Here is a 19,876-nt window from a genome sequence, read left to right as displayed (position 1 = left end):
AGTATAAATAAAGATCTAAGGGTTTTCTTGGAGATATCTCTGAAGAATCATGTGTTCAATCATTTGAAGGTAAAGTATTTGCAAACAATTTCAATCAGACTTTATATAAAGATTTCATGTTTATTGAGATCATTTCAATGTTTTTCGTGTTTATTCTGTAATGTGACACTGATGATGTTCATTATTTTTATTCTCATTTAGAGACATTTATAAAAAAAAAAATAAAAATAAAAAAAATAAAAAAAATATTAAGCAGGAACATCAATCATATTACTGAGGTTCATACAAACCCAGTCATCTAAACCAGTGGTCCCCAACCCCTGGGCTGTGGACCGGCCCCAGTCTGTGGGTCAATTGGTACCGGGGGGCCGCACAGAAAGAATACATAACTTACATTATTTCAGTTTTATTTATGATCCGATTCTGAACGATGTTTTATTTTGGAAAATGACAGGATTTTCTCCTCCACATCTCTCTATGACTCACTCTTGATGCAGGTCATGATGCCTCAGTCACATGACTTACCTCCATCCACTACCTTCTTAAAGGAGCTCCGGTCACATGACTTACCTCCATCCACTACCTTCTTAAAGGAGCTCCGATCACATGTCTTACCTCCATCCACTACCTTCTTAAAGGAGCTCCGGTCACATGACTCACCTCCATCCACTACCTTCTTAAAGGAGCTCCGGTCACATGACTTACCTCCATCCACTACCTTCTTAAAGGAGCTCCGGTCACATGACTTACCTCCATCCACTACCTTCTTAAAGGAGCTCCGGTCACATGACTTACCTCCATCCACTACCTTCTTAAAGGAGCTCCGTCACATGACTTACCTCCATCCACTACCTTCTTAAAGGAGCTCCACATGACTTACCTCCATCCACTACCTTCTTAAAGGAGCTCCGGTCACATGACTTACCTCCATCCACTACCTTCTTAAAGGAGCTCCGGTCACATGACTTACCTCCATCCACTACCTTCTTAAAGGAGCTCCGGTCACATGTCTCACCTCCATCCACTACCTTCTTAAAGGAGCTCCGGTCACATGTCTCACCTCCATCCACTACCTTCTTAAAGGAGCTCCGGTCGCATGTCTTACCTCCATCCACTACCTTCTTAACGGAGCTCCGCTCACACGACTTACCTCCATCCACTACCTTCTTAAAGGAGCTCCGGTCACATGACTTACCTCCATCCACTACCTTCTTAAAGGAGCTCCGGTCACATGACTTACCTCCATCCACTACCTTCTTAAAGGAGCTCCGGTCACATGACTTACCTCCATCCACTACCTTCTTAAAGGAGCTCCGCTCACATGACTTACCTCCATCCACTACCTTCTTAAAGGAGCTCCGGTCACACGACTTACCTCCATCCACTACCTTCTTAAAGGAGCTCCGGTCACATGACTTACCTCCATCCACTACCTTCTTAAAGGAGCTCCGGTCACATGACTTACCTCCATCCACTACCTTCTTAAAGGAGCTCCGTCACATGACTTACCTCCATCCACTACCTTCTTAAAGGAGCTCTGGTCACATGACTTACCTCCATCCACTACCTTCTTAAAGGAGCTCTGGTCACATGACTCACCTCCATCCACTACCTTCTTAAAGAAGCTCCGGCCGCTAACACATAATACATTACCGATAAACTCAAACCCCCAAGAGAGCAAAATGAACAAAAAACAACACACGTGGATTCACGTTTATTATTTTATTTAGAAAATACCAGTTTTTATGGTCGTATCATTTTATTTTGTGTATTTATCCTCCACACATTAAAGACCGGTCCGTGAAAATATTGTCTGACATTAAACCAGTCTGTGGTGCAGAAAAGGTTGGGGACCGCTGATCTACATGATGTTTAAAGTGAAATAATACGATACAGTGTGAATCCGTTAGATATAAAACACATTACAGAGAGAACCTGTGAATTCTGTTTCAAAAATTCATTATTCTGCATTTTTCTCTTTAACTCATACAATAGCAGTCGCTTTATACCTACAGCACCAGTCAGAGGTGTGGAAACACAGTCTTTAATGGTTTTAGAGACACCTGCATGTTCCTTTTGTTTCTATGCAGCAAACTCAATAAAAAACAGACACACAAGAACAAAAAAAGGGACGTTTGTGTCTCTAGCAGAAGATCTTGTGTGAGAAGGAGAACAGGGGAGAAGATGTGATCAGACTCCCTCACCCCCACACTCACACATGGAGGTGGAAGTTTAATGGTTTGGGGTTGTTTTGGAGCAGGGAAGATTCCAGAAAGGAATCCTGAACCAACACGGCTCTCATTCCGTACTTCAGCACCATGCAGTTCCGTCTGGACTGCGGCTCACTGGAACGACTTCACCGTACAACAAGACGATGAGCTGAAGCGCACGTCTGAGTTCTGTACGTGTGATTTAGAAAGCAGACAGACGTCTGGAGTGATATCTATCATAGAACCACCTGCTCAATCACCACACCTTAATCCTACTGAACTGCTCTGAGATGAAGAAGAAAATTTCCAACTAGTGAAGAACATCTGTTAAGAGTTTTACAAGAGACACAAAAGAGTTTTATCTGAATGTGTGGAGAAACGAAGTGTTCGTGTCCTGAGAGTGTTAAAAGCTGTTCTTCATGATAAAGGAGGATTTTTTTAGTGGAACATCTGCACATTTATAGATCTGTTCGGTCAAACGAAATCTTCATACTGTAACATTCCAGAATTTGTTGCATATAAACAAAATAAACATGCGTCTCTCAAACACCATAAAACACTCGGTGTTTCTACACTTTCACACGTGTACAGGAATCTAACATCTGCAAACCTTTGTGACTTTTATTACAGTTTTGTTTTACAAGTTTCTTCACCACCAAGACAGAAAAAAACCTTCTCCTGTTCACTTCCTTCTTACCACCAGAAAAACACACACACTTTCCTTTTGTCACTTCTGAGTGTTCACTCTGGTTCTGGTTATATATGTGTAAAGTGTTTAGATCAGATTTTTCCCATCACCAGGTTCTGATCCGGTATCATGGAAGAGTTGCGGGTTTAAATATATAACACTGTATTATATATTGTGCTCTTTAAGAGTCACTATTATATATGACATGATCCCAGTAAACACATTATTCAGTATTTTTGTTGTAGCAGTTGCTATGGAGATATATATATATACACACACACACACACACACACACACACACACACACCCAAACACATCTGATCACAGGCCTGTCTGATCTCTGTAGCGGCAGACACACGCTGCACGCTGGCTCTCCAGGTAGGGTTTACAGCCCAGGTGCATCACGGCATTGAAGACCAGATTCAGCCCTGATTCACACGCTGGTTCAGAGGGACAGAACAAGACATGAATGTAGATCTTAATACCACACATCTGTTTTAAAAGACAGAATCACACATGGCAGTGCAAAACGATGCCTAGTGAAGTTTAAAGATTTTGATATGTTCATGTATGTAACACAGATCATGTGTGAACTCAACCTTTTGGGTTGAACTTTAGAAGCATCAGTGGAATCTATTCTATGGAAGGATAGTGAGAAGAGCAGCCCAAGAGCCAAGGAGCTCTGCACCAAGAGCTTCAGAAACACATGGAGGAAGAAGGAACAGAGAAAACAGTAGGGAACGTGTTCCACCACCACGGCCTGTAAGCTTTCAGCAGCGTTGGATTCATTTTCAGTCCTAAATTCCAAAACATACAGAACCAGCTTTTTGTTGAAGTTGAATAAAAATATTGGCACCCTCTGAAACATCACAGTCAGCTCTGGATATCTGGTGAAATGATTTCAAAGATGCATTAAAGCTAATCTGAAGTTTGATACACAATATATGGAACTTCAACATGGCTTTTCTTTAATACTTGCATTCGGATGTGGGTTCAATCAGCATGTGTAAAAAGTTTTATAATATTCTACTTAAAGTAACTGTTACTTCATTAAAATTTGACTGAAGTGTTTAAATAAAGTTCCTGGTTTCCTGGTTTTAAAAAGTACTTAAGAAAACAGTAAACAATAAAAAAAGACAATCACACGAGTAAAAGTACATTTGGGTAAAGAACTTGTGTGAAGACCCTCATCCTGCAGTCACCAGCTGATTCTGACCTTCACAGGCAGAAGAACAGAAGGAACAGTCTCATGTTCAATACTTTTTTCTGCATCATTCAACCTAATTAAATAAGTATTTTTATGGATGGTGTTCGTATGATTTCTTAATCTGTGTAAATTTCCTGAGTTAATACCAAAGTCTGCTCAAAATTCCTCGTGAACTGCTGATGTTGCGACTGTTGAATACTTTAATCTTAAGACCCTTAAATGAGTGAGTGTGTTGAAAATAAACCCCAGGAGCATGCATATGTCTCTCAAAACACCATGAGTGTGTTCCAAACTAAAATGAGTTCTCTGTAGATTACCCTGTACTTTCTGGTCCAGCCCCAGCACGTTCAGAAGGTTCCTACAGATGTTCTTCAAGCAAATCTGGAACTGCTCATCACAGTCACGCTTTTCTTGTCCGCACGTGTCGTAGCAGTGATCGTGTTCGTTACAGCAATTGGTTATCGCTGGGATTTTGATATCAAACTGCGGAGAAAAGCCGAGTGAGATAACGATATACATGAAGAAACACCAGAAACAGATTTTACACTCCATCTGATATATTTAATCTACTATGTGGAGTGATGGAGACATGGCCTGGCCTACCCAGGAGTCTTAAAGAATAGTGATCAGTACGGGGTAGTGTTAAGAAATAATAGAGAAAATTCAGGTCTTAATAAAAGATAATAAATCGTAACTCTGAGATTATCTGCATCTGATCTGTGTGAGATTTACAGCCTCAGGGAAAGTCTCGTCTCTTTCAGACTCACGGGTATTTCCTGAGTGCCGCAGCCGTTGGGTGAAGAGCGGTAGCCCGGGCGGGGAAAAGGTCTCTGTCCTTCAAAGAAAAATGAAATGAACCAGATAAAAAAAGAGGAAACCTAATGAACGATTACATCACAGATAAATATGCGGAATTCCTTTCATCTATGATCTATCTTTCTATCTGTAGTTGTAATGTTACTTCTGTTTTTATTACAGATACTATAATCACTGGTAAAACGTAGGTGGACTTCAACCGACACACATCAAAACACTTCCTCAGGTATGTGGATCCCTGAACACATGTGCTTGTTGAGCATCCAGAGATCTTCTCCTCACTGGCATGAGCTCCACTCTTCTCTCTGTGGGGCGTGTGGGGATCAGTGTTCATTCAGATGCAAGAAAGCTGAAGGAGGTGAGGATTCTTCAATCCCAGTTCATTCCAAAGATGTTGAGGAAGAAGGTCAGGGCGAGTAGGACTTTTGCATTCTTCTACTCCAATCTTAGCGCCAACAATTATGTCTTCATGGAGCATGCTATGTGCACAGGAGCATCATCATGCTGGAATCTTCTACACAAGATCAGTGAGTATCTAATGATTCAGGAAGACCATCTCAGAGGACCTCCAGCGTGGACTGATCCTGGGGATTTGATATTACTAATGCCTCCCAGATCTACACTTGGTCTACAATTTCATCGATTCCTCCACTCTCATCAGCATGTTATCTCCATGCTGTTGGTTCAGGTGTATTCATTATATAGATGCTCATGGTGACTGATCATCTAGTTAGCAAGCAGACTGTGATTTACAATCAATTTACAAACAATAAGATGTATGTTCTCTCTGCATTGCTTTGAGGAACCTGCAGCAGGTGTGAGAGCATGCCTGAAGAACACGCATCATGAAGCATCACGTGCTTCTGTTAAAAGCGTGAAATAACAGGGATTTATGTTTTTATTTTTTATTATTATTCATTTTTTACTTTTCCTGCAGGTCATTTCAGCATTTTGAAGAAATGATCACCTCAAAAACCCCAAAACATCTTTTATTAAGTCATTTTTTATTAAAATATATAAAGATTAGATTGAAGATTGACTCATTTACTCACTCATTTATTTATCATTTATTATTTATTATAAAATATTAAGTTTAATGGCAACTTTTAAGCCAAACAATTAACAGCGCGTGTGAGCTACTTACAGGTAAAGGAAAGTGAAACTAAACACACACACACACACACACACACACACACACACACACACACACACACACACAGGGTTAATAATAATAATATAATGCTGTTATAAAGTGAGGTGTTATTTCTGATATAACCACGTGCACTGTACGCGTTATTATGATGATGATGATGATGATGATGAAGATGAAAACAGTGCTCACCATCATAAGCGCAGTGATACTGACACACCTGATCAGATCCTGAGGTTAAATCCAGAGCGTATTTGAGGAGTGTGTATGATCTGTAGTAAGTGTAAAGGTTTTGGATTCCGTCCTTGATGGTTTTGAGAGTCTGATCCCAGTCAGATGTGTAATCAGACTCCTGAAGCCCTGCACTGGACAGGAACACTGTCCACAGCAGGAACAGGGACACGAGCAGGAGCTTCATGTCCACCGGCTGCACGCTTCTGTTTCAGGAATCTTCTCTCCACCTGCACGCGTGTGTTTGTCACGTGACCGCACGGACTCGGAATTGAAAATGAAACAAGAAGAACCTATTGTTTACTGTACACACGAAGGCTGTTGCGCATGCGCGGTCAACACACACACACACACACACACACACACACACACACACACACACACACACACGCACACACGCACACACACGTCAGCATTTTTATAATCAAAAATAATCAAAAGTTATAAAATAGAACATTTATATTTTATTCTGCTGAACAAAATGAATGTTTTTCTAAACAAGATTCAGAGTCTGTAAAGATCATTTATCTTCTCATCACTATCATTTCCTCAGAAAGAAAACTACATCTGACCAATCACATCACAGAGAACCTGACCAATCACAACACAGCACATCTGACCAATCACATCACAGAGAACCTGACCAATCACATCACAGAGAACATCTGACCAATCACATCACAGAGAACCTGACCAATCACATCACAGAGAACCTGACCAATCACATCACAGAGAACCTGACCAATCACAACACAGCACATCTGACCAATCACATCACAGAGAACCTGACCAATCACAACACAGCACATCTGACCAATCACAACACAGAGAACCTGACCAATCACATCACAGAGAACCTGACCAATCACAACAGAGAACCTGAGCAATCACAACACAGATAACCTGACCAATCACAACACAGAGAACCTGACCAATCACAACACAGAGAACCTGAGCAATCACAACACAGAGAACCTGAGCAATCACAACACAGCACATCTGACCAATCACAACACAGAGAACCTGACCAATCACAACAAAGAGCATCTGACCAATCACAACACAGCACATCTGACCAATCACAACACAAAGAACCTGACCAATCACAACAAAGAGCATCTGACCAATCACAACACAGAGCATCTGACCAATCACAACACAAAGAACCTGACCAATCACAACACAGAGCATCTGACCAATCACAACACAGAGCATCTGAGCAATCACAACACAGCAAACCTGACCAACCACAACACAGAGAACCTGACCAATCACAACACAGCACATCTGACCAATCACAACACAGCACATCTGACCAATCACAACACAGAGAACCTGACCAATCACAACACAGCACATCTGACCAATCACAACACATCAACCAATCACAGCAGAGTATATGGCTTCTATTAGAATTCCTTTCTTCTTCCCCGATGGTATTTCAGAAACTGATGATCTCACAACAGTCTGAAGGGTTTTCACAAAATGGTGCAAAAAACAAAACCTATCTGCGAAGTGACAGTTCTGTTCTAAGAGTTCAGAAGCTGCCAGAAAGGACACAGTAACTCATATACGCACTCTTTACATCTGTGATGAGCAGAAAAGCAGACCAGCACACAACACATCAGACTTTAACCTGGATGAGCTACAGCAGATAAACATGGGCTTTTACACCTCATCATGATGAACAAATCCTTCTTAATGTAGAGGAAAAACCTCCTGCAACATCATCATTGCATGGATGAGAGACACACAGGAGGTGAATGATTTATTCTAGGTAGAACATGGACAAATTCTCAAAACCTGCATTTATTCATCTCTTACATCAGCCAGACAGTTTATTCAAAGACTTTTACATATAAAACTCAAATTCTGGTCATTTTGAGAAAAACAAATGACTTTCATTAGACGCTACAGAATGTAATTGTTAAACTTCAGCACCCCCTGCTGTCTGTAAACTGCAACTGCAAAAAAAAGAAAAGAAAAGAAAAGAAAGCTGACAAAATCTTTCTCTCGAACAGAAACTACATGGAAGCTGATTGTGATCGATGTGGAGCTCAATTCTGTGCCAAATAAATGCAAACAACAGTCTAAAAATGAAATCTGTGTATAAAAGACACCAGTCACAGAACAAACCTTTCCACCACTATGGGAAAGAGCAAAGAGCTGTCAAGGCTTTTCTACACAATGAGTTGGTATCAGGAGTTCTTTCTAAAAGATACAGGATTCATTTAGGTGTGTGGGAATCAGAATTCTTGCTCAAATGCTTATACTTACAAATAACCTTCTTTACATATTTTTCTATTATAATCCTTTTAAAATATTTGCTCAAATAAACCATAAAATTGTAGATTTCTATGTAATGGGGGTCAAATGATGATCTCCCCCTCTGTATGTGTCACTGCTCAGTTGCAGGAGGATCTTAAATAGCAGATTCACCACAGATTTACACTCTAAATCATGGAGAAACATCAGGATGGAACAGAGAAACCTATAGAGACAGGATTGGAGAACAGTTTGTGTCTGAATCCTTCATAAAGACAGAAAGGAACCTGGAATGGAGAATAGAGACATGAAAAAGACTATTAAATCATCTCTCTGTGGAATTTTTGCTGAGTCTTCTGTAAAACTCAAAGCCACTGTGATTGGAAGTAAATCTCTATTCTAGATTCTGTGGAATAGATATTTAGATTTACAGCATTATTCAGAACAACTCACAATCAAGGAGTTGAGGGTTAGGGGTCTTGCTCAAGGGGCAGCGGTGGCATCTTGGTGGTGCAGGGATTTGAACATGTGACCTTCTGATCAGAAGTCCAATGCCCTAAACATTAAGCTGCCACCTCCCTGGATAGACCCGGGTGTGAGACAAATATTATCACTATTCAACACTCTATTTAAAAAAACTCTACAACTCACCTGAGTAGCTGTGATCACACACACACACACACACACACACACACACACACACACACACACACACACACACAGTACAGCTACTCAGGAACACCAGCAGGAATTCTGGGAAAAAATATTTATTTAGCTTTTTCATCATCATCATCACCATCATCATCATCCAGGGTTAAACAGAAAACTTTAAACACAAAGGGGGTGGGACTACGATCATATTATTTAATTAAAAGGAGGCGGGACTACAAGCATAACTAGACAGAAAAGATGCGGGGTTAAGAGCATCATTTTGGATTCAAAGGAGGCGGGACTACGAGCACAACGAGACAGAAAGGGGCGGGTTTAAGAGCATCATTTTGGATTAAAAGGAGGCGGGACTACAAGCATAACTAGACAGAAAGGGGCGGGGTTAAGAGCATCATTTTGGATTAAAAGGAGGCGGGACTACAAGCATAACTAGACAGAAAGGGGCGGGGTTAAGAGCATCATTATGGATTAAAAGGAGGCGGGACTACAAGCATAACTAGACAGAAAGGGGCGGGATTAAGAGCATCATTTTGGATTAAAAGGAGGCGGGACTACAAGCATAACTAGACAGGAAAGAGTTGGCACCAAGAGCATAACTCTTGATTGAAAGGCGGCGGGACCATGAGCAAAACTTTAGATTTATAAGAATAACTATATTAAAAGGAGGTGGGGATAACAGTTAAAATGTTAGAGAGGGGGCGGGGCTAAAACAAAGTGCAAAACGAGTGCGTAAAGAAATGTTTTCATCCCTAAGACACATTTCAGCTTTCTAACAGTTACAATCAATAAACTAAAAACATGTCCGAACATTTACATTCATTTATCTACATTCTCTCGTGCTTTCTGTTTTCAATCGTACAGACGCTTTAGAGCAGACGAGTGTTTCCTCCGTCTGACTCCTGTTTCCTCCGTCTGACTCCTGTTTCCTCCGTCTGACTCCTGTTTCCTCCGTCTGACTCCTGTTTCCTCCATCTCACTCCTGTTTCCTCCGTCTCACTCCTGTTTCCTCCGTCTCCTCCTGTTTCCTCCGTCTGACTCCTGTTTCCTCCGTCTCACTCCTGTTTCCTCCCTCTGACTCCTGTTTCCTCCTCTGACTCCTGTTTCCTCCCTCTGACTCGTGTTTCCTCCCTCTGACTCCTCCCTCTGACTCGTGTTTCCTCCCTCTGACTCGTGTTTCCTCCCTCTGACTCGTGTTTCCTCCTCTGACTCGTGTTTCCTCCGTCTCACTCGTGTTTCCTCCGTCTCACTCGTGTTTCCTCCGTCTGACTCGTGTTTCCTCCGCCTGACTCGTGTTTCCTCCGCCTGACTCCTGTTTCCTCCGCCTGACTCGTGTTTCCTCCCTCTGACTCGTGTTTCCTCCGTCTCACTCGTGTTTCCTCCTCTGACTCGTGTTTCCTCCCTCTGACTCGTGTTTCCTCCCTCTGACTCGTGTTTCCTCCGTCTCACTCGTGTTTCCTCCGTCTCACTCGTGTTTCCTCCGTCCTCACTCGTGTTTCCTCCGTCTGACTCCTGTTTCCTCCGCCTGACTCCTGTTTCCTCCATCTCACTCCTGTTTCCTCCGTCTCACTCCTGTTTCCTCCGTCTCACTCCTGTTTCCTCCGTCTGACTCCTGTTTCCTCCGTCACTCGTGTTTCCTCCGTCTGACTCCTGTTTCCTCCGTCTCACTCGTGTTTCCTCCGTCTCACTCGTGTTTCCTCCGTCTCACTCGTGTTTCCTCCCTCTGACTCCTGTTTCCTCCCTCTGACTCGTGTTTCCTCCGTCTCACTCCTGTTTCCTCCTCTGACTCCTGTTTCCTCCCTCTGACTCCTGTTTCCTCCTCTGACTCCTCCCTCTGACTCCTGTTTCCTCCTCTGACTCCTGTTTCCTCCCTCTGACTCCTGTTTCCTCCTCTGACTCCTCCCTCTGACTCCTGTTTCCTCCCTCTGACTCCTGTTTCCTCCCTCTCACTCGTGTTTCCTCCCTCTGACTCGTGTTTCCTCCCTCTGACTCCTGTTTCCTCCCTCTGACTCCTGTTTCCTCCGTCTCACTCCTGTTTCCTCCGTCTCTCGTGTTTCCTCCGTCTGACTCCTGTTTCCTCCGTCTCACTCGTGTTTCCTCCTCTGACTCGTGTTTCCTCCGCCTCACTCGTGTTTCCTCCCTCTGACTCGTGTTTCCTCCCTCTGACTCGTGTTTCCTCCTCTGACTCCTGTTTCCTCCGTCTCTCGTGTTTCCTCCGTCTGACTCGTGTTTCCTCCGTCTCACTCGTGTTTCCTCCGTCTCACTCGTGTTTCCTCCGTCTGACTCGTGTTTCCTCCGTCTGACTCCTGTTTCCTCCTCTGACTCCTGTTTCCTCCCTCTGACTCGTGTTTCCTCCGTCTCACTCGTGTTTCCTCCCTCTGACTCGTGTTTCCTCCCTCTGACTCGTGTTTCCTCCCTCTGACTCGTGTTTCCTCCGTCTCACTCGTGTTTCCTCCGTCTCACTCGTGTTTCCTCCGTCTCACTCGTGTTTCCTCCCTCTGACTCGTGTTTCCTCCCTCTGACTCGTGTTTCCTCCCTCTGACTCGGGTTTCCTCCCTCTGACTCGGGTTTCCTCCCTCTGACTCGTGTTTCCTCCCTCTGACTCGTGTTTCCTCCGTCTGACTCCTGTTTCCTCCGTCTCACTCGTGTTTCCTCCGTCTGACTCGTGTTGTACATGACGTAATTAACTGATTTAGATTAATGAACTAGCAGCGCCCTCTGCTGACAGTAAAGTGCAATAAAAAAAAATCTGATCAAAACCATTCCTCATGAGTTAAAGAACGACAGAACATCTGAGCATCTTTGATTTCGGTTTAAACTAATTTTAGAGCTAAAAACTGTAGGATGTAGTGCACAACAATAACATGGACCATAGTTTTTTTTCCCAAAGCACTTGTTATATAATTCGGATTACAGGTTTTTTTAAACACCATACACATGAAAACAGGAAACAGTGCAGTGCTGCTGAACAAAGTTCCTCAAAGGCATCAGGAATATTGCACCTGGAACACAGCTGTTCACAGGTCAGTTTTCTCCTCGTAGCGGCAGATACACGCAGCTCTCTGGCTGTCCAGGTAGGGTTTACAGCCCAGGTGCATGACGGCGTCGAAGAGCAGAGTCACTGCCGAGTCACATGCTGACTCAGAGACCAGACGTGAAAGAAAGAAATCAAAGTTATTATATATTCATATAATAATAATAATAATAATAATAATAATAATAATAATAATAATATTCAGTGAAAGTACAGGCATCAGTTAGAGACTAAAAATCTGAGTGCCCGGGTTACCAACAACCACCACAGGTATCATTAACAACAGGGTACTGGTGTAAACTGTGCTACTGTTGGGTGAAGGAGGAGAAGGAGAGGAGGAAGACGTCTACAGAGACAGCAGGGAAAGGAGAAGTGGAGGAGAAGTGGAGGTTCAGGTTGGTACTTTAAATGTTGGTACTATGACTGGTAAAGGGAGAGAGGGAGCTGATATGATGGAGAGGAGAAAGGTGGAGATGTTGTGTGTTCAGCAGGCCAAGTGGAAAGGGAGTAAGAGCAGGAACATTGGAGGTGTTTAAACTGTGTAGCTAGACAGCATCAGATGGTGGTCTGTAGGATGTATAAGACCAAGGAGGAGGTTTATGTATGTGGTGAGAGAAGACATGCAGGTAGTTGGTGTAAAAGAGGAAGATGTAGTGGACAAGGGGGTATGGAGACGGATGATCTGCTGTGACGACTCTAAAGAATTCATCTAAAGTGGACTCAAAATAATTGACTCTTTGGAATTAACAAATTTAAATTGACTTGTTGGAACCGACATTTTGGAGCAGATTATTATTTCCAAACCACATATTCGTCTTCATGGAGGTGTTCATGTGTTTATTGTCTCACACAGATGTGCTGATGTGGTGTTTGGCTCCGTATGACCTGACATGATCAGAGTTTAGACACACAGGAGGTTTACCTTGCACACTCTGGTCCAGTCCCAGGGTAGTCTGTACATTCCTACATATAGTCTCCAAGCAGACATGGAACTGATCGTCACAGTCACGTTTCTCTCGTCCACACGTGTCGTAGCAGCGGTCGTGCTGATTACAGCATTTAGTCATTGATGGAATTCCAATATCGAACTGAAGACGAGAGAACAGACGATCAATGTATTCAGGTTGTGGATAGACAGCAGGTGAATGTAAAGGATTGAACACTAGGGGGCAGACTTCTACAGAAAAATAATCAACAACAGGGTGTTGGGATGTGACCTGATGTGGAGTGGAGCTGCTCCTCCACCCTAGTGATGATTATTTTTTATTAGAGCAGGTTCTCTTCAGTCTTATTCCTCTTAAAACCACGTTAATTTGCCAAGAATGTATTTTTATCTATTTAAAGTGACATTTAATTTAACTGAGCATCAGAAAAACAAGTTTGTCATGTTCTCACTGATGTTATAGCAGCTATAAACGGTCTTTCCTTCACCAGTCTCTCTCTCTATTCTCTCTTTTACAGTGAATTAGATTAAAACACCTGCTGACACCGGAGACTCCGTCCACTAATGTTAAACAAACATCTCCTCACTCCAGCAGATCAAACAGTTATAAGTTTGTTTATACTTAGCAGAGCGTCACCCAGTACAGGTCCCTCTGAACTAGCTGTTGCTATGGAAACGACCTAACAATCACAAAGCACAATCCACAATCACACTCCACAATCACACTGCACAATTACACTGCACACTCCACAATCACACTGCACAATCCACAATCACACTCCACAATCACACTGCACAATCCACAATCACACTCCACAATCACACTCCACAATCACACTGCACAATCCACAATCACACTACACAATCACACTGCACAATCATACTGCACAATCACACTGCACAATCCACAATCACACTGCACAATTACACTGCACAATCCACAATCACACTGCACACTCCACAATCACACTGCACAATCACACTGCACAATCCACAATCACACGCCACAATCACACTGCACAATCCACATCACACTCCACAATCACACTCCACAATCACACTCCACAATCACACTGCACAATCCACAATCACACTGCACAATCCACAATCACACTGCACAATCACACTGCACAATCACCAATCACACTGCACAATTACACTGCACAATCCACAATCACACTGCACAATCACACTGCACAATCACACTGCACAATCACACTGCACAATCACACTGCACAATCCACAATCACACGCCACAATCACACTGCACAATCCACATCACACTCACAATCACACTCCACAATCACACTGCAATCCACAATCACACTGCACAATCCACAATCACACTACAATCACACTGCACAATCACACTGCACAATCCACAACCACACTGCACAATCCACAATCACACGCCACAATCACACGCCACAATCACACTGCACAATCCACATCACACTCCACAATCACACTCCACAATCACACTCCACAATCCACAATCACACTGCACACTCCACAATCACACTGCACAATCCACAACCACAATCACACTCCACAATCCACAATCACACTGCACAATCCACAATCACACTACACAATCACACTGCACAATCACACTGCACAATCCACAATCACACTGCACAATCCACAATCACACTCCACAATCACACTGCACAATCACACTGCACAATCCACAATCACACGCCACAATCACACTGCACAATCACACTGCACAATCCACAATCACACTACACAATCACACTGCACAATCATACTGCACAATCACACTGCACAATCCACAATCACACTGCACAATTACACTGCACAATCCACAATCACACTGCACACTCCACAATCACACTGCACAATCACACTGCACAATCCACAATCACACGCCACAATCACACTGCACAATCCACATCACACTCCACAATCACACTCCACAATCACACTCCACAATCACACTGCAATCACACTGCACAATCCACAATCACACTGCACAATCACACTGCACAATCACCAATCACACTGCACAATTACACTGCACAATCCACAATCACACTGCAATCACACTGCACAATCACACTGCAATCACACTGCACAATCCACAGTCACACTGCACAATCCACAATCACACTGCACAATCCACATCACACTCACAATCACACTCACAATCACACTGCACAATCCACAATCACACTGCACAATCCACAATCACACTACACAATCACACTGCACAATCACACTGCACAATCCACAACCACACTGCACAATCCACAATCACACGCCACAATCACACGCACAATCCACAATCACACCACACTCCACAATCACACTCCACAATCACACTCCACAATCCACAATCACACTGCACAATCCACAATCACACTACACAATCACACTGCACAATCCACAACCACAATCACACTCCACAATCCACAATCACACTGCACAATCCACAATCACACTACACAATCACACTGCACAATCCACAGTCACACTGCACAATCACACTGCACAATCCACAATCACACTGCACAATCCACAATCACACTCCACAATCACACTGCACAATCACACTGCACAATCCACAATCACACGCCACAATCACACTGCACAATCCACATCACACTCCACAATCACACTCCACACTCCACAATCACACTCCACAATCCACAATCACACTGCACAATCCACAATCACACTGCACAATCACACTGCACAATCACACTCCATAATCACACTGCACAATCCACAATCACACTCCACAATCACACTGCACTCCACAATCACACACAATCACACTGCACAATCACACTGCACACTCCACAATCACACTCCACAATCACACTCCACAATTACACTGCACAATCCACAATCACACTGCACAATCACACTGCACAATCCACAATCACACTGCACAATCACACTCCACAATCACACTGCACAATCCACAATCACACTGCACAATCACTGCACAATCCACAATCACACACAATCACACTGCACAATCACACTGCACAATCACTGCACAATCACACTCACAATCACACTCCACAATCACACTTCACAATCACACTGCACAATCCACAATCACACTCCACAATCACACTGCACAATCCACAATCACACTCCACACTGCACAATCACACTCCACAATCCACACTGCACAATCACACTCCACAATCCACACTGCACAACCACACTGCACAATCACAACAAGAGATGTATAATCCTGAGGACTGTGTATATTTCAGGGGCTGTGTATGGGGAGGTAGGAGCTCACTGGGTAAATCACTGTGTCAGAGAGAAAGTCAGAGGTTTAAGCTCCAGTACTACCAGACTGACACTCGTGATGATCCAGTATCACTGCTGACCTTGTGCTCTGACACAGCTGTCTAATACACAAAGAATTTCACTGTGCAATAATGTATAGGACAATAAATGCATCTTTTGTGTAGCACATCATGTTGCAGGCTTTTCATTAGATCTCATACACACTCACGTGAAACCCGAACAGCGGAGAGCCGCAGCCGTTGGGTGGAGAGAGTTTGTAATGAGGTCTGGGAATGGGCTTGTATCCTGCAACACAGAAAACTGGTGATGACACACACTTTTAACATATCTTTATAGTGTGTGTGTGTGTGTGTGTGTGTGTGTGTGTGTGTGTGTGTGGTTCTCAAAGTGTGAGGCCCTCTAGTGGGCACCAAAGGTATGACATTGTATGAATTGTATTTTCAGTAGAACATTATTAATGAAGATTGAAGAACACTGCTGTTCATCGCACAGCAGTGTTCTTCAATCTTCATTAATAATGTTCTACTGAAAATACAATTCATACACTCAAAGTAACCACAAACAAACAATAAGGTCATTAATACAAGATAATTAAAAATCTGTTATAAACCGAGAGGAAAACGTTGAAGTATTGTGCAAAAAATACAGTTTTGTGTCGGCAGGTGAACAGCAGTAGACCAATAAACACACACTTGGTGTATATTATAATGTATGCAGTGAGCACAACAACATTAATGGATAAATCTGTGACAAATAGCACAAAGAAAACCAGGAGATTCAGCGCAAGCAGACAAGAACAAGATAAATGGTGGGACCAATCTACCAAAAAAACAGTTTAAAAGAAAATATAATGGAGTCACATCTTCTCTCTGTGAGATTTTCACACGTTTCTTCACTAAAAACTAAGTAGAGCTTCCAGCTTGGTGTTAAATATGACTTGAGAGAGGCAGTGCCCTGTTTTAAAAAGATCTGCAGTGTAAAACTAATGCACTGATAAGACTCACATACTGAGATGTTCGTTTTGTCCTCGACTTGATCCTCGTTCTCCCTGTGCATTTGCTCTCTTTTCTCTTTCTTTTAGCACAGATTGCAAGGACAGGTTAGGACAGGTGAGGACAGGTCAGGACAGGTGAGGACAGGTCAGGACAGGTAAAGACAGGTCAGGACAGGTGAGGACAGGTAAAGACAGGTCAGGACAGGTGAGGACAGGTGAGGACAGGACAGGTGAGGACAGGTCAGGACAGTACAGGTCAGGAAGGGTCAGGACAGGACAGGTCAGGAAGGGTCAGGACAGGTGAGGGCAGGTGAGGACAGGACAGGTCAGGACAGGTGAGGACAGGTGAGGACAGGTGAGGACAGGTGAGGATGGGTCAGGACAGGTGAGGATGGGTCAGGACAGGTGAGGACAGGTCAGGACAGGTCAGGACAGGACAGGTGAGGACAGGACAGGTGAGGACAGGTCAGGACAGGTGAGGACAGGTCAGGACGGGTGAGGACAGGTCAGGACAGGTCAGGACGGGTGAGGTTTGAAGATCTAATTCCTCTTTTAAGTAGGGAATGGCAGAAAAAGAATCACACACATATATACACTATATTAGCAGAAGTATGTGGACACCTGGTCATATGTTTTGTATGTGGTTTTTGAGCTTCGTGTTATAATTCCTCCACTCTTCTGCGAAGATGTTCCACTAGATGTTGTGGAGATTTGTGCTCATCCAGCTACAAGAGTGTAGTAAAGTCAGGTAGTGGTGTAGGTGAGAAGGTGAGGAGGTTCTGGGGTGCAGTCAGCGCTCACATTGATTCCAAATTTGTTTAATTGTGTTGGAGCTCAATATCAGGAGATCTTCCACTGTAACCCAGATCTTCATGGAGCTGATTTTGTGCACAGGGGGTCATCGTCATGCTGGAACAGGTTCGGGGTCTGTTAGTTCACGTGAACGCAAAATTAAATTGTGACTGCATCCAAAGAGGTCTTCTACAATTTAACATTTTAGAGAAGAACCACATATAGCTGGAAAAATCAGGTGTACCAATACTTTTGTCCATATAAAGTATATATAATCTTAAAAAGTTTCCAGCGACCTCACACACACACACACACACACACACACACACACACACACTTCACCCACCATCACTGCACTGAAACTGACACAGTCCATCAGATCCTCCGATTAAATCCAGAGCGTAGTTCAGATAAGTGTCGATCTTGTGAATTCCATTACGGATGGTTTTTAAGGTTTTTCTCCAGTCCGGAGTTTCAGGATCGAACCCCTGCAGTCCTGCACTGGGGGGCAACAAACTCCCCCAACACAGCAGGAGCAGGAGCAGGAGCATGGGCATGGGCCGCCGGGGCCACCGGGTCAGGGTCAGGGGCCGGAGGGTCAGGGTCAGGGGCCACCGGGGCCGGAGGGTCAGGGTCCGGGTCAGGAAAGCCGATAGAGCGCTGAGCTTCATTCTCCACACTCTCTCTCGTTATTCTGATGATTCCTTTAAAATAAATTCCAAAATGTCCGCGGCATCAAACCGGTCAGAAGGGCGGAGTAGGACATTTTCTACTCCATCTGATTCCGAGTCCATCAGCAGACAAAGTCCGGTCTGTGTGTCAGCTGTGACTCACCGGCGCGCCACAGTCACTTCACTTCCGGGTTCAGTCTCGTCCCATCGCGAGCTTGATGACGCAACCGGGCGATTCTTTATTTATTTATTTCTTTGTTAATTTATTATAACATAAAATTTTTCGACTTCAGTTGGACCACTGCTGTATACTGTATAGATTTAATAATAGTCACAATAAAGATCGAGCGTCTCAGGACATTTTTTTGGGAATGATTTGTTTTATATATGACATTATATAAAAAGACATTCTGGAAATCAAAATTATAATTAATATGTATTATTATAGAGAGTTTTCTAACCCTCCCTTTTTTCAGGTTTCACTTGTGTTTGGTGTTAAACCCCCATGAAGACCAGGGAGATGTCTGCAGAGAAACACTCACTCCACCTTCAGTTATTAAACAAACTAAACAAAACTTGCATTTCACTACAAAGAAAACACTTATATTTAACACAGAAATGTGAAACAGCTGAATAATTTGGATCACATACTTCCAAACCATCAGAGGCCTGATGTGATAGTAATCAGGACTTTTATCAATAAAGTGGTATGAAAAAGTTCTCGCTCTGTTTACAAGAAAGTACTTTATTACTCTACGTTTCCACACGATCACTTTCAAAATCATCTCCTTGCACAGTAATACAGAGCCTTTTAGAAACTTTAAACACCTTCTGCTAGTCGTGCCAGATCTCCGCAATCGTGTCAAAATGGCAACCTTTGACCTGAAGCTTCATCTTCGGGACGAGGGCGAAGGC

The 19,876-nt window shown here is 43.3% G+C and overlaps 2 protein-coding genes across 2 annotated transcripts; both read right to left on the bottom strand.

Moving 5' to 3' along the window:
• Positions 1–1,764: 1,764 nt before the first annotated feature.
• LOC124394058 (group XIIA secretory phospholipase A2-like) lies at positions 1,765–6,665 on the bottom strand. The gene is made up of 4 exons (XM_046862105.1): positions 6,264–6,665; positions 4,873–4,940; positions 4,423–4,588; positions 1,765–3,338 (listed from the first exon to the last, which is right to left on the bottom strand). The coding sequence occupies exons 1-4, from the start codon at positions 6,487–6,489 to the stop codon at positions 3,220–3,222; spliced, it is 579 nt and encodes a 192-aa protein (XP_046718061.1). The 5' UTR covers positions 6,490–6,665; the 3' UTR covers positions 1,765–3,219.
• Positions 6,666–12,030: 5,365 nt separating this feature from the next.
• On the bottom strand, positions 12,031–19,157 carry pla2g12a (phospholipase A2, group XIIA). The gene is made up of 4 exons (XM_046835420.1): positions 18,637–19,157; positions 16,713–16,789; positions 13,190–13,355; positions 12,031–12,369 (listed from the first exon to the last, which is right to left on the bottom strand). The coding sequence occupies exons 1-4, from the start codon at positions 18,959–18,961 to the stop codon at positions 12,251–12,253; spliced, it is 687 nt and encodes a 228-aa protein (XP_046691376.1). The 5' UTR covers positions 18,962–19,157; the 3' UTR covers positions 12,031–12,250.
• Positions 19,158–19,876: the final 719 nt, after the last annotated feature.

This window comes from Silurus meridionalis, chromosome 2 (genome assembly GCF_014805685.1).
Source record: "Silurus meridionalis isolate SWU-2019-XX chromosome 2, ASM1480568v1, whole genome shotgun sequence".
NCBI lineage: Eukaryota > Metazoa > Chordata > Actinopteri > Siluriformes > Siluridae > Silurus > Silurus meridionalis.
The sequence above is the reverse complement of the archived record's forward strand: the minus strand, read 5'-3'. Positions and strand labels throughout refer to the sequence as shown.

Coding starts and splice junctions, on each gene's coding strand:
- LOC124394058 (XM_046862105.1), bottom strand. CDS start 6,489: ATGAAGCTCCTGCTCGTGTCCCTGTTCCTGCTGTGGACAGTGTTCCTG. Junction 4,941..6,263: donor GTATCACTGCGCTTATGATG/GTGAGCACTGTT, acceptor TTTTCTTTGAAG/GACAGAGACCTTTTCCCCGC. Junction 4,589..4,872: donor GCGGCACTCAGGAAATACCC/GTGAGTCTGAAA, acceptor TTTTCTCCGCAG/TTTGATATCAAAATCCCAGC.
- pla2g12a (XM_046835420.1), bottom strand. CDS start 18,961: ATGAAGCTCAGCGCTCTATCGGCTTTCCTGACCCGGACCCTGACCCTC. Junction 16,790..18,636: donor TCAGTTTCAGTGCAGTGATG/GTGGGTGAAGTG, acceptor TCTGTGTTGCAG/GATACAAGCCCATTCCCAGA. Junction 13,356..16,712: donor CTCCGCTGTTCGGGTTTCAC/GTGAGTGTGTAT, acceptor TCTCGTCTTCAG/TTCGATATTGGAATTCCATC.